Source organism: Propithecus coquereli, unplaced genomic scaffold (assembly GCF_000956105.1).
Source record: "Propithecus coquereli isolate 6110/MARCELLA unplaced genomic scaffold, Pcoq_1.0 Scaffold227, whole genome shotgun sequence".
Classification (NCBI taxonomy): domain Eukaryota; kingdom Metazoa; phylum Chordata; class Mammalia; order Primates; family Indriidae; genus Propithecus; species Propithecus coquereli.
In genome coordinates this window covers 3,303,189-3,316,690 of record NW_012147808.1, presented here as the reverse complement: position 1 = coordinate 3,316,690, position 13,502 = coordinate 3,303,189, and the positions used below count along the sequence as shown (strand labels likewise).

The following is a 13,502-nucleotide window of genomic DNA, read 5'->3' as shown; positions in this document are numbered from 1 at the left end:
TGGTGTAGGATAATCTAAACACAAAAATAATGGAATAAATAGAGAAAAATGAATTACTCTGATCTGATCATTACACATTATATACACATGTCAACATATCAGTATTCCACAAGTATGTACCATTATTGTTTCAACTAAAAAGGAAAAAGAGATTAAATTGTAAAAACTGATAGATTTTACTATATACAAATGTAAAGAAAGCTTTGAAACATTGAAAACTATGTAAATAAGATTCAAAGCCAATTAAACATGAAAACATACATCCTCACAAAGAATCAAGAACATGTGAACTAAACAACAATAAGATGTCTATTTAATTTGAAGAACATTTTTAACTTTTTATTGTAAAATAACTTAACTTACAAAAAGTTACAATAATAGTACAAAGAATTTCAGTTTTTGCTTAATCCGGATTCCCCAAATATTAGTATTTTGCCACATTTCCTTATCCTCCATTCTCTCAATAAATAGATACACAGACAGATGGATAGAATTTTTTCTGATACAACAGAAATGGGGAGAGGTAGGTCAAAGGATACAAACTTGTAGATGTGTAGGAAAAATAAATCTAGAGATCTAATGTACAGCATGAGGACAATAGTGAATAATGTATTGTATACTAGAAATTGGCTAAGAGAGTAGATTTTAGGTACTCTAACCACAAAAAAAAGGAGCTAACTTTGGAAAGTATGTTAATTTGCCTGATTATACTAGTCATTTCACTGTGTTCTATATACGTATACAAACAGCATGTTGTTCGCTTTAAATATATACGATAAAAATAATTTTTTTCTACAGTATTTGAAAGCTAACAATATCACATCCCTTTATCTCTAGATATCACAATGAGTAATTCCTAAATCCAAGGATATAATCTGAAATAGACACAATACAATTATCGAAATCAGGAAAATAATGTTCACATAATTTGATTATCTCATCTCTAGAGTTTTGCCCCACTAATGTCCTTTATCTAACACAGGATCGAATCCTGGATCCCATGTGGCCTTGTCATCTCTCTTTAATACAGAACAATTCTTCAATCTTTCTTTGCCTTCACATTTTTGAAGGATTTTGCAGAATGTTCTTCAATTTGGGTTTCCCTTATGTTCTTCATGATTAGACTCAGATGGTGTATTTTGATACCACAGTAAAGATATTGTGTGCCTCTCCAGTCCACCACAACAAGAGGCCCATGGCATGAATTTGTCTCATTCCTGGTGATGTTAACTTTGGGCGATTGCTTAAAAAGGGGCTGTGAAGTTATATTTTTTCCCTTTGTAATTAATAAGTATCTTGTGGGGAGATACTTTGAGACAATCTAAAATCCAATTTCTCATGAAAAAAGTGTTAAATGACAGTGTGTGATTCTGTCAAGAACAGTTTTACAATATAGGTGATTCCATTTGATCCTGTGCATCAAAGGCCTTTATACTCTAACAGAGCATATTGACTACAGGAAGTAAGCTGAAAAGAAAATTGGAAGTATAATTAAAGATTTCTATTCAAGAATATCCACACAGTATTATTTATGGTATTAAAAAAATTAGTAAACCCATAACAGAAAATACTTCACAAGTGATTAAAATGAAGTTTCTGAAGATGGACATCAGGTAGAATAACACTAGTACTAATAAGTCCTATGAACTTCCCTTCAACCCATTCTGCTCCTTCAGTTTGGACTCAGCAGCATCCCAAACCCAAGGATCAAATCCAAGACTCAAACTCTATTTCTCAGCCAGTTTCATTGTCCTGGTCCACAGCCTCTTCATGGCCTTCTTCACTTCAGCATTTCTCAGGGAGTAGATGACAGGGTTGACGAGTGGGGTTACCACTGTGTAGAACATGGCCACCATCTTGTCCACAGGCAAAGTGGCAGAGGGCCTCAGGTATATGAAGATGCAGGGCCCAAAGAACAAGATAACCACGGTGACGTGGGACCCACAGGTGGAGAGGGCTTTGCGCCGCCCCTCCGAGCTCCGGATCCTCAGGTGGAGCAAGATGACCACATAGGATGCTAAGAGGACCACAAAGCTCATCACAGACAGGGCCCCCCCATTGGCAACAATCAGCAGACCAATGCGGAAGGTGTCAGAGCAGGCAAGTTTGAGAAGGGGAAGCAGGTCACAGAAATAGTGGTCGATCACATTGGGACCACAGAAAGGCAAGTGGAAAATGAGAAGGACTTGGGCAAAGGAATGCACGAAGCCTCCCACCCATGCTATTCCCACGAGGACAGCACACACCTGCCAGTTCATGATGGCGGTGTAGTTGAGGGGCTTGCAGATGGCCACATAGCGGTCATAGGCCATCATGGTGAGTAAGAACATCTCAGTACCACCAAAGAAGTGGATGAAGAAAAGCTGTGTCATGCAGCCCCACAGAGATATGGTTTTCCTTTCAGCCAGCAGATCTGAAATGAGTTTGGGGGCTGTGGTAGAGGAGTAGCAGATTTCAACGAAGGACAGGTAGCTAAGGAAGAAGTACATGGGGGAACCAAGACTTCTGCTGCTCATGACAGTGACTACAATGAGAAAATTTCCCAGTACGATTGCTGTGTACAAGAACAGAAATATCACAAAGCAAACTCTCTGCACCTCCTGGTTGGGAGAAAGTCCCAGAAAAATGAATTCACTCACGTTGTGTGTGTTGGCCATGAGGTTGCGACCAAGAGGCAGCAGTTGGGTGATGTGATCTGAAATGATACAAAACAAAAGACTTCCTTTGTAAGTGGGTGAATTACATAAAACCATTTGCATATCTCAGAAGGTTGTGAGCAGGACATTCAAAGATGGGTAGGACTTAGTTATGCGCACAAAGAGGGAAGAGCATTCTAAGAATGCAGAGAGCAATGCAAACGCATCATGTATGGCTGGAATAAAGGGGAGAATAGCAAAAACTAAAGCTACAAATAGAGACTAGCAACAATTTGTGAAGGACCGTTAGGGACTTTGGGGTTGATCCTGCAGACAATGGGCAATCATCAAGAATGTTCGTCAGCTGGAAAGCAGACTCACTTTGTATGTAGAAGGTGGACTAATGGGAACAGGACAGAGAAGGGAACCTATTAGGAACTTAGTAAGTCACCTCTGGATGGTGTTAGATGTCTTTCTATTGCCTTTAAATGTTCTTAATAATCTTTTGCCTGCAGCTTTCCTTTGTCTCGCTTCTCCCTGATCCTTTTCTTTCCTTGGTTTGCAGAACAGTGTCCTCAACCTGTCCATACACCCTTTACAGTCTTCAGAAGAGAAGTCCCTGGTGCACCTCCCTTGACAGGCAGCACCCCTCTTATTTCTGCTTCTCCTCCTAATTCTCTCTATTCTAGATCACTTGGTGACCTTGTTCCTTCCCAAGGGTCCAGCTCAATCCAAGCACAAGTCTCCCCTTTACTGGTACTTTCATTTCCTGCAATCCTCTGCCCACGTGAAAACAAAGCTCTAAACTACCCCGCATCCCCTGCCCAGGGCCCACTCATGTTCTGACGCATCCTTGTAACAGCTCGGGTTCCCAGCACCTCAGAGCATCACCAAGACCGCTCACTGACTGCTTTGCACTAGTCCATGCTGGACTTTATCCAAGGTGGCTGAGGTTTGTGTATCAACACAGCCCCTCATACAGTGAGGCTGCAGGGCACCTGAGCCTAGGAACCAAAAGACTTCCACTCATGCCACAAAGCTTCCTTCCTTCAGTGATTGAGACAAGCTCAGGGAATTAGACCAACATGAGCCAGAAGAAAATCAATGATAGAACTTAACAGTTACAGAAACAAAGGGCAGAGACCAGCCCTAAACTGTCAGATCAGCTGGGGAATTCTACCAAGAAGCTGTTCACAGACGAAAGCACTGCTAGCAGTCTGGATTCCTGGGTTCACATTCAAGTTTTCTCAGGTAGTAGCTATGCAATATGCAAAAAGTTATTTAGCCACTCAGATTCTCAAAGTCTGTGTAACTGAACACGCAGATAATACCTGCCTTACAGGTAGAAGCCATAAATACACTCCCAGCCCCATCCCAGGATAAGTTCAATTTCAGTCTTCTGTGCTGCCTTGGATTCCTCTCAGAGATTAGAAATCCATCTCCCCAATCTGTAGCCCCTCACGGCCAGTGGCCCCTCTTACCTCAGAACATTTTGGAATAATGGCACTTAACACACTGAGTTATAATTGTTTCACGTGGCCATCTGCCCCGCTGGAGTGTGAGCTTCTGGAGGGCAGAGGTTATAGCTCTCTCACCACCCCATCTCCAGGGCTTACTGAAATGCCTGCCACAAAATAGCATTCAGTGAATGCAGACGGAATGAACGAACAGTGGATAGATATCTACTCTATGGTTCTTACCACAGTATTTGGTTATTGCAGGTGTTCAGTAAATATGGAAAGAACAAAGGGTCCCAAGACAGAGAGCACGCTCTCTCCATCCCTGAGTCCCAGGGCCTCTCACTTGCACTTGCACTTGCCTCAAAGATGGACCGACTCAGGAGCACTTTGCAAAATGTCATGTGTGCCTGGCACCCTTCCCTTTTCTTTCAAAGTAGAATCGATCATCACATGCAAAAGAAGCCCATGGGCACAAAACTAAACTCACCCCAGTATCTTGTGGCTCTGCTCTTCTCACCACAGTTACCTTTTCTGTTATGACCACAGAGATGCAAATAACACCCTGAGAGCAGCCCTGGCTCACGCAGCTTTCCCAGATAGCCAATCGAGAAGCCTTACAAATGGCCTGGCTACCAAACAGAACGCCTGCCTCGCTGCAGGCCCCAGATGGAGGATCTGCTCCCTGCAGCCTCAGGCTTGAGGATGCTGAGACTGAGCCGCTGGGGCCTCACTTCCGCTGTATTTAAAACAAGAGCGAAGCAGACTTGCCTCCCAGGTGTTCCACAGAGAACCAAGGACTCTGGCAGCTCAGCCCTGAGTTCACACTACTTAAGGGACACCAGGGAGAAGATGTGATCAGATGAGAGAGGCTTGGTCCCCAGAAGGCCATACCCTTTCTCCTTCCTATTCAGGCAGACTACCTCCTGGGAAGCAGGACCTCAAATTCCTTGTAGGAAACAACTGAAACCTGCAGGAAAAGCTCGAACGTCCTTGGAAGAAATAACTTTAGATAGCAGCAGGAAATGGGAAAAAATTAAATTCACCCAAAGTTCTCAGAGAACTTACCTGGGCTGCTCAGACGCAGTGAGCTATAGCTATAGCTATGGGAGGAAATCCAAATGGGGGCAGAAGAGGTCAAACTCTCTCTTTTTGCTGACTATATGACCTTATAGCCAGAAAACCCAAAAGATTCGTCCATGAGACTACTGGAATTGATAAACAAATTCAGCAAAGTCTCCGGTTACAAAATCAATGTACAGAAATCAATAGCATTCCCCTACACCAACAACAGTCAAACTGAGAACCAAATCAAAGACTCAATACCCTTCACAATAGCAACAAAGAAAATAAAGTACCTAGGAATATTTTTCACTAACGAGGTAAGAGACCTCTACAGGGAGAACTAGGAAACACTGCGGAAGGAAATAGCAGAGGACGTAAACAGGTGGAAAACCATACCATGCTCATGGGTCAGCAGAATCGACATTGTTAAAATGTCTATACTACCCAAAGTGATCTACAGATTCCATGCAATCCCTATTAAAATACCAACATCATTTTTCACAGATATAGAAGAAATAATTTTATGCTTCATATGCAACCAGAGAAGACGCCATATAAAAAAAGCAATCTTAGGCAAAAAGAACAAATTGGGAGGCATCGATTTAAAAGACTTCAAACTATACTACAAGGCTATAGTAACTAAAACAGCATGGTAATGACATAAGAACAGAGACATAGACCAATGGAACAGAACTGAGAACCCAGATATAAAACCATCCTCATATAGCCACCTCATCTTTGACAAAGCAGACAAAAACATACACTGGGGAAAAGAATCCTTATTCAATAAATGGTGCTGGGAAAACTGGATAGCCACATGTGGAAGACTGAAAGAGAATCCACACTTTTCACCTCTCACAAAAACCAATTGACGGTGGATAACAGACTTAAACTTAAGGCATGAAACTATAAGAATTCTAGAAGAAAATGTTGGAAATACTCTTATACACATTGGCCTATGCAAAATATTTATGAAGAAGACCCCAAAGGCAATCATGGCAACAACAAAATAAATGACTGGGACCTGATCAAATTAAAAAGCTTCTGCACAGCCAAAGAAACTATCACGAGAGCAAACAAGACAATCTACACAATGGGAGAAAACATTTGCATGTTACACATCCAATAAAGTGCTCATCACTAGAATCTATTCAGAAAAATCAGTAAGAATAAATCAAACAACCCTATCAAACAGTGGGCAAAGGATATGAACAGAAACTTTTCAAAAGAAGACAGAATAATGGCTAAAAAACATGAAAAAATTCTCAACATCTGTAATCATCAAGGAAATGCAAATCAAAACCACAATGAGATACCACTTATCCCCAGTGAGAATGGAGAATGCCCTTATCAAAAAGTCCCAAAATTCTAAATGTTGGCGTGGATGTGGAGACAATAGGAACACTCATACACTGCTGGTGGGACTGCAAACTACTACAACCTCTGTGGAAAGCAATATGAAGATACCTCAAAGAGATACAAGTAGGTCTACCATTTGATCCAGCAATCCCATTACTGGGCATCTACCCAAAGGGAAAAAAGACACTCTATAAAAAAGACATCTGCACTAGAATGTTTATAGCAGCACAATTCCCAATTGCAAAGATGTGGAAACAACCCAAGTGCCCATCAATACATGAGTGGATTAAGAAAATGTGGTATATGTATATCATGTAGTACTATTTAGCCACAAGAAACAATGGTAATATAACACCTCTTGTATTATCCTAGATAGAGCTGGAACCCTTTCTACTAAGTGAAGTATCCCAAGAATGGAAAAATAAGTACTACATGTGCTCACCATCAAATTGGTTTTAACTGGTCAACACCTAAGTGCACATATAGGAATAACATTCATTGGGTGTTGGGCAGATGGGAGAGGGGAGCAGGCAATGGGTAGATACACACATAATGAGTGCGATGTGCATCGTCTGGGGTATGGACATGCTTGAAGTTCTGATTTGGGTGGGGCAAGGGCAATATACATAATCCAAACATTTTTACCCCCGTAATATGCTGAAATACAAAAGAAAAAATAAATAAAAAGAAAACAAAGTAGATGATGTCTAAGATAAATCATTTAAAAAGGAAAACTCAGGAGATCTGTATCAGGGTTAATATTTGGATTTATAACATCTAAGAAATAAGCAAAACCCATAGGAAGGAGCAAATCCAGAGATTTTAAGATCCTAAGGCCTAATCTCAGTAGCTCTATAGGACAGAAAGAAGACCAATGTGTGGGCAGCGATGCAGCCATCTCACAAAATAAAATCAATGACCAGCACTAATGATAAAGACGATGATGGCTAATAATTATTGAATACCATGTCCTCTGTACCATGTTCTTTTCTAAAAGCTTTTCATGTATATTATCTAGTTTAATATTCTGAATAATCTTATACAGTTCATATTACATTTAGTCATTACATTTATACAAAAACAGTCCTTCAGGCTGAGCGTGATGACTCACGCCTGTAATCCTAGCTCTCTGGGAGGCCTAGGCAGGCACATTATTTGAGCTCAAGAGTTCAAGACCAGCCTGAGCAAGAGTGAGACCCCGTCTCTACTAAAAAAAAAAAGAAAGCAGCTGGACAACTAAAAATATACAGAAAAAATTACCCAGGCATGGTGGTACATGCCTGTAGTCCCAGCTACTCGGGAGGCTGAGGCAGAAGGATTACTTGAGCCCAGGAGTTTGAGGTTGCTGTGAGCTAGGCTGATGCCACAGCACTCTAACCCAGACAAAGAGTGAGATTCTGCCTCAAAAAAAAAAAAACTATTCGTTCAGAGAAGTTAAGAAACTTGGATCTTGGGTTGCGGCTAACAGGTAACTGGAATAGCCTAATGAATTTCAGAGCCTGAACTCTTAAAATGTTAACAGGAAGAGATGTGCTCCTCACCATGAAAGTGTTCACAAGGTATCTATAAGGATTACATGTGGGCCTGCAGGGTTGTTTATTCAACAAGCGCTTATGAAGCATCAATTATGTGCACAATATTTAGCACTGAAAAGAAGAGTCATAGATAGTCCTGACCTTGAGAGCTTACAGTCAACTGAGAGAGAAAAACACATAAAATAATAACAAATCAATGGGGAAATGATGAGAGTATGTAAAAATGACCATGGAAAGGAGACGTGAAATCAACCCAAGGAGGAGGGATGTCAGAGAAGGCCTTACAAGGGAGGAGACTTGAAACTGGGTCTTAAAAGATGTATAGAATTTTGCCATATGGAAAAGGGATGTAAAGTCATTCCGAGCAGAAGCAGAAGCATGTTCTCAGGGATTAAAGATGGCCATCCATGAACATGATTAATGGGAACACCAAGGGAAGTGAGTAAAGTTTCTTGGCACCTTTAGAACCATTATTCACCTACATGTTCAGCCAGCACCTACAAGAGAAAGGTAAAAGACCCTAAGGCCAATAGCACACCCTGATGTTCCTTCTCTCCCCTACAGAAGTTGCCTGCCTTACTTCACCTGGTCCTCAAGAAAAGGTGGAGGGATGCAGTGCAAATCCAATGCCATCCTGTGTAATTCCTAAACCAACAGGGAACAATTTTATAATATTCTCTAAATAGTCCACAATGATGTGGGACAATGGAGTAACGTGGAAATTCTGAGACGTGAAACAACAATATAGACACATCTCCCTTCACCAACAAATACTAACAGACATTAAAAGAATGGACTTGGCATAGTCACTTAGAATAAGGGGCAGAGGTCTGGAGTATTATAGAAACATTCTTGGACAGTATCACTCTCCTCTTCATTCTCCAAGTCAGGCCTAATAAACACTCTGTGTTATTCACATCTTGATAAGACTAACAATGATCTCCATCATGTGAAAACGTTTGATTTGATCTTTCCCCACTGCTAAGTAGAATCAACGCCATTTTGATATTGTTTATGGATGTTGAAAACTGTGAAAGGACCAAAGAGATTTAAAGACCATATTCTGTCAACATGTCACAAGAACTAAAATTGCTCCAGGGACTTTTCTAGTATTCATGATCAAGATGGTACAAGATGCCAAGAGCCAACCAGAAGAATGGAAAAGTACCTGGGTGTAATTTTCAAAGACACACTTGTCCATTGGAAAAAGAGATCAGATTGGTACCCTCCTTCCCAAATATTGCCTGATAATTCCTCTGGTTGGTTTCCTTTTTTAATGAAATTTAGTCTGTTATCATGAGGGAGGTTGAATAAAGGAACAAACAATGAAGGGGGAAAAAAGGAAAGAAGGAAGGGAAAGAGGGAAGAATACAGAGAAGGGAGGGAGAAGAGAGGGCTTAACAGAAAGAAGTGATGTTAATATACAAAACATTTGTAAAAATGTTCTCCTTTGAATCTGCCCTGGTTCAAGGCTTTATTTACATTACCAAACCCCATGATATTCTTGGATATCATGGGGCCAATCAATTTCTCTAAGATTCAACAAGACAATCCAACCACTTTCCTTGGAACATTACACCAGGATGCCATGGAGTCTTCGATTACTAAGGAGAATCACAGCAGCAGTAACATTAAGTCCCTACATTTGTTTCTGCAATTCTTGAATGTTCCACAAAAACAAAATCCATTTCGAGAGCAGAGAATAATCAGACATACATCTTGTATCACTTTTCCACCCTTGAGCTCTCCTTTCACATCACCCCTGAGTCCTTCTTTTTGCTCCACAATCTTCTCATGGCAATTTTCACCTCTGCATTCCTGAGCGTGTATATGATGGGGTTCAGCATGGGGGTGATGACTGTGTAGAACACAGCCACGAATTTGTCTTCCATGAAAGTGGAGGAGGGTCGCATGTAGAGGAAGATGGCAGGTCCAAAAAACAAGATGACCACTGTGATGTGAGAGGCACAGGTGGAGAGGGCTTTCCGCCTCCCTTCTGCAGAATGTTTCCTCAAGTTCACCAGGATGACAATATAGGAGGACACCAGGGTGAAGAGGGAGCAGATGTAAATTAAGCCACTGTTGGCCAACACAGTCATCCCTTCCACAAAGGTGTCGGTGCAGGCAAGCTTGAATAATGGCAGGAGGTCACAGAAGTAGTGGTCAATCACATTGGGACCACAGAAGGGCAATTGGATGGTGACAAGAATCTGAATTATGGAGTGAAAAAAGCCTCCCAGCCAGGAACCAACCACCAGAAGGTGACACAGTTGACGACTCATAATATTCATGTAATGAAGAGGCTTGCAGATGGCCACATAGCGGTCATAGGCCATCACCACGAGCAAAAGGATCTCAGCAACCCCGAATAAGTGGAAGAAGAATATCTGAGCCAGGCAGCCCTCCAAGGAGATGGTTTTAATCTCAGCAAGTAAGTCTGCGATGAATTTAGGGACGACAGTGGAGGAGTAACCAATCTCCACCAAGGATAGGTAGCTAAGGAAGAAGTACATGGGGGACTGCAGACTTTTACTAACGCTGACCGTCAAAATGATGAGGCCGTTGCCCACCACCGTGGCCAGGTACACAGGAAGAAACACCAAAAAGCACACTCTCTGCACTTCCGGATCCTGGAAAAGGCCAGTGAAAATTAACTCTGTCACGTTATTTGCACTGGCCATGGATAGCATTGGGAGGAGGTAGATCTCAGAGAAGAGCCCTGTGACAAAGCAAACACAATCATGATGCTAACCCTTCATGTTTATTTAGCACTTGCCTGTTGATAAAGCCCTTTCACACATATAATCTGACTGGTTTACTTATTTATTCATACAATAAATATTATTTATTCTGTGCTCAATAGCCCACCCTATGCAAGACAATAGTTGAGCAACTCCACAGACATGCCACAATCCCCATATTACAAACAATATGGAATTACAATTACATGTTGTGAATTAGCCAAGCAGATTTTCTCTGCTCCTAAAGATACTTTGGAGTATCTCTTATTCCCCTTATTTTTCCTTCTTCCACTTGTGCTTCCATCCAGAAAATTGATTAAATGCCTCCTCTTTCCCAATTTCTCCAATAGTGAAAATTTGAAAAGATACACAAAGTAAAAATCTGCTGAAAGAATGCCTAGTAAGAAGCCTGATTGAGGCCGGGCGCGGTGGCTCACGCCTGTAATCCTAGCTCTCTGGGAGGCCGAGGCGGGTGGATTGTTTGAGCTCAGGAGTTCGAAACCAGCCTGAGCAAGAGTGAGACCCCATCTCTACTAAAAACAGAAAGAAATTAATCAGACAACTAAACAACTAAAAATATATAGAAAAAAAAAAAAAAAAAAAGAAGCCTGATTGAAACTCGAGAAGAAATGGGGCATTGATTGGAGTAAACGAAGGGCCCCCAGGAAGAACAACTTAACTCGAGAGACGAAGCAAGATAGGGCTCACTTACAGAGGAATGGAAACAAGGGAAGCATGGAAAACAACCCAAGAGGGCTGCCAAGGAGTCCGGTAACCTGAAGGAAACTAGAGCATGTGGTTACCTGACGTTCACCATTTTCATTATCATCCCAGCAACCACGACACCTGCAGGTGCTGCTGCCCTTTACTGTGGGTCTACTGTGTGCTAGACTGTGCTAAGCACTTCTCAGTCACCCCTCATTCAATTACTCCTGTACCTCTAGAGGTGGCTAATTGATAGATGAGGAAACTGAGACTCAGAGAGGTTTAGTAATTTGCCCAAAGAAAAACAGCTTGTCAAGGCTTGAGCCAAGGCTCAAACCCAGGCCTATCTAGAAGAAAGGGAGGCAAGAGCCACCACCCTCCAGCTAGAAGAGAAAGGGGTTCACCCCTGCTGAGCCTTGGAGGAATGGCTGATGCAAAACTTGTCCAAATCCATTTATTATTCCCTCCCTGTGAACAGCAGGAGCATTACAGGAAATTCTGAGTTTGGGGGAATGTTTCACTTCCCCCGTCTCTGGATCATGACAGACCAAGAAACTATGTGGGATCCTGAGCAGAATGAGACTCGGGGATCTGCCCCTCCTACTCCACCCCATGGCAGGGTCTTGGAAAGGGGTTAGAGCTGCAGCTGGTGACACTGAGCTGTAGGATCTGTCATTATGTCCCAGCAGAGGTGACCTAAAGGAACCTTTTTACACTTGGTCTTATGGCAGCCCCATCATTCTCCCTGTTCCTCAGGCTCTACTCCTTGGAGTCACCTGTAACTCAAGCGTCTACACCTCCTGTATTTACAGCCCTCATAGCCTGTTGCTTTCGCCACGTCCGTCCTCTGTCTTCCTGCAGCCGCCATCTTCAGTCAGGACATCAGCTCGTGTGAGGATTACTGCAGACTCTCACATGCTCCATCCGTCCCCAGGGTCCCCAGTCTTCATCCCCCAATCTATTCTACATACTCAAGTTAGAGAGTCTTCCTGAGTCTTCCTCTGCTTGGATCATTCAGAAATCACCATTTTCTCTGTTGCCTGGCAATCGCCCTAAATTCCTCCACCTGACTTTTAGAAACCCTTATAGGACTTCACCAAACTCCTCCAGACCAGCTTTACTGAGCACTAAACACACAGCCTCAGTTCTTTGCAGAGGTCTCCTCGCCTTCTCATGAATACAAGCTGATTCTCACCACAAGGGCATCCAATCTTAATTTTCACGTAACCTGGGATGTCGTCTCTTTGCCTCCCTCTTCAAAAGCTACCCACCCTACAATACTTATCGTCTAGGAAGCCTTCCCTAGTTACTTCAACACTAATTCGTTTATCTCTGTTATCAGCTCTAGAAATTAGTTTGTCATCTTGCTGTTAAATGCAATAAGGCACACAGTTTTCAGCTCATAGCAAGCCCTCCATGAATGTTAGCTTTTACTATCATTATACATCTAAAATGCAAATCTGATCAAGTCATGCATTGACGTAAATCTAGCAATGGTTTTCCACTACAAGATTAAGTCTAATATCATTATTATGGAAATGACACCCTCCAAGAACAGGAGCTTGTTCATCTTTCTACCTTCACTTGTCATCACGCCCAGCTGGAGCCTATACTCCAGCCATTCTGCGCTATATATCATTATCCCAAACTTGCTCTTTGTATATGCTCTTCCCTCTGCTGATTGGTGCTCACACCATGACTTTCTAATAAACTTTTATGCTTGTTTTAATGTCAGGTCAAACATCACTCATTGCTCCACTCCCAGACAACACTTTTTCCATGCTTTTTTTTTATATTTCCATTGAAGTACTTAAGATATTTTATTACAATTATTGTTTCTGTATCTGTCTCCTTTCCTGACCTTACTCATTTCTGAATCCTCTGATAACTTCTCAGCTAATGTTCACAGAATTGAAAAATGAATAAATGAGGTTCTTCTACCACCTACAACTGAAAGAACACAATGTGTGACACTTTATCATTATGCAGCCTCTATTGCTCACT

At 41.9% G+C, this 13,502-nt stretch overlaps 2 protein-coding genes across 2 annotated transcripts; both read right to left on the bottom strand.

Annotated features, from left to right (window-relative positions):
* Positions 1-1,727: 1,727 nt before the first annotated feature.
* Positions 1,728-2,657, bottom strand: LOC105811063 (olfactory receptor 4X2-like). Its single transcript, XM_012645140.1, has one exon. The coding sequence runs from the start codon at positions 2,655-2,657 to the stop codon at positions 1,728-1,730; it is 930 nt and encodes a 309-aa protein (XP_012500594.1).
* Positions 2,658-9,803: 7,146 nt separating this feature from the next.
* Positions 9,804-10,733, bottom strand: LOC105811060 (olfactory receptor 4B1). Its single transcript, XM_012645137.1, has one exon. It carries the CDS (start codon positions 10,731-10,733, stop codon positions 9,804-9,806), a length of 930 nt encoding a protein of 309 aa, XP_012500591.1.
* Between the last annotated feature and the right edge of the window lie 2,769 nt (positions 10,734-13,502).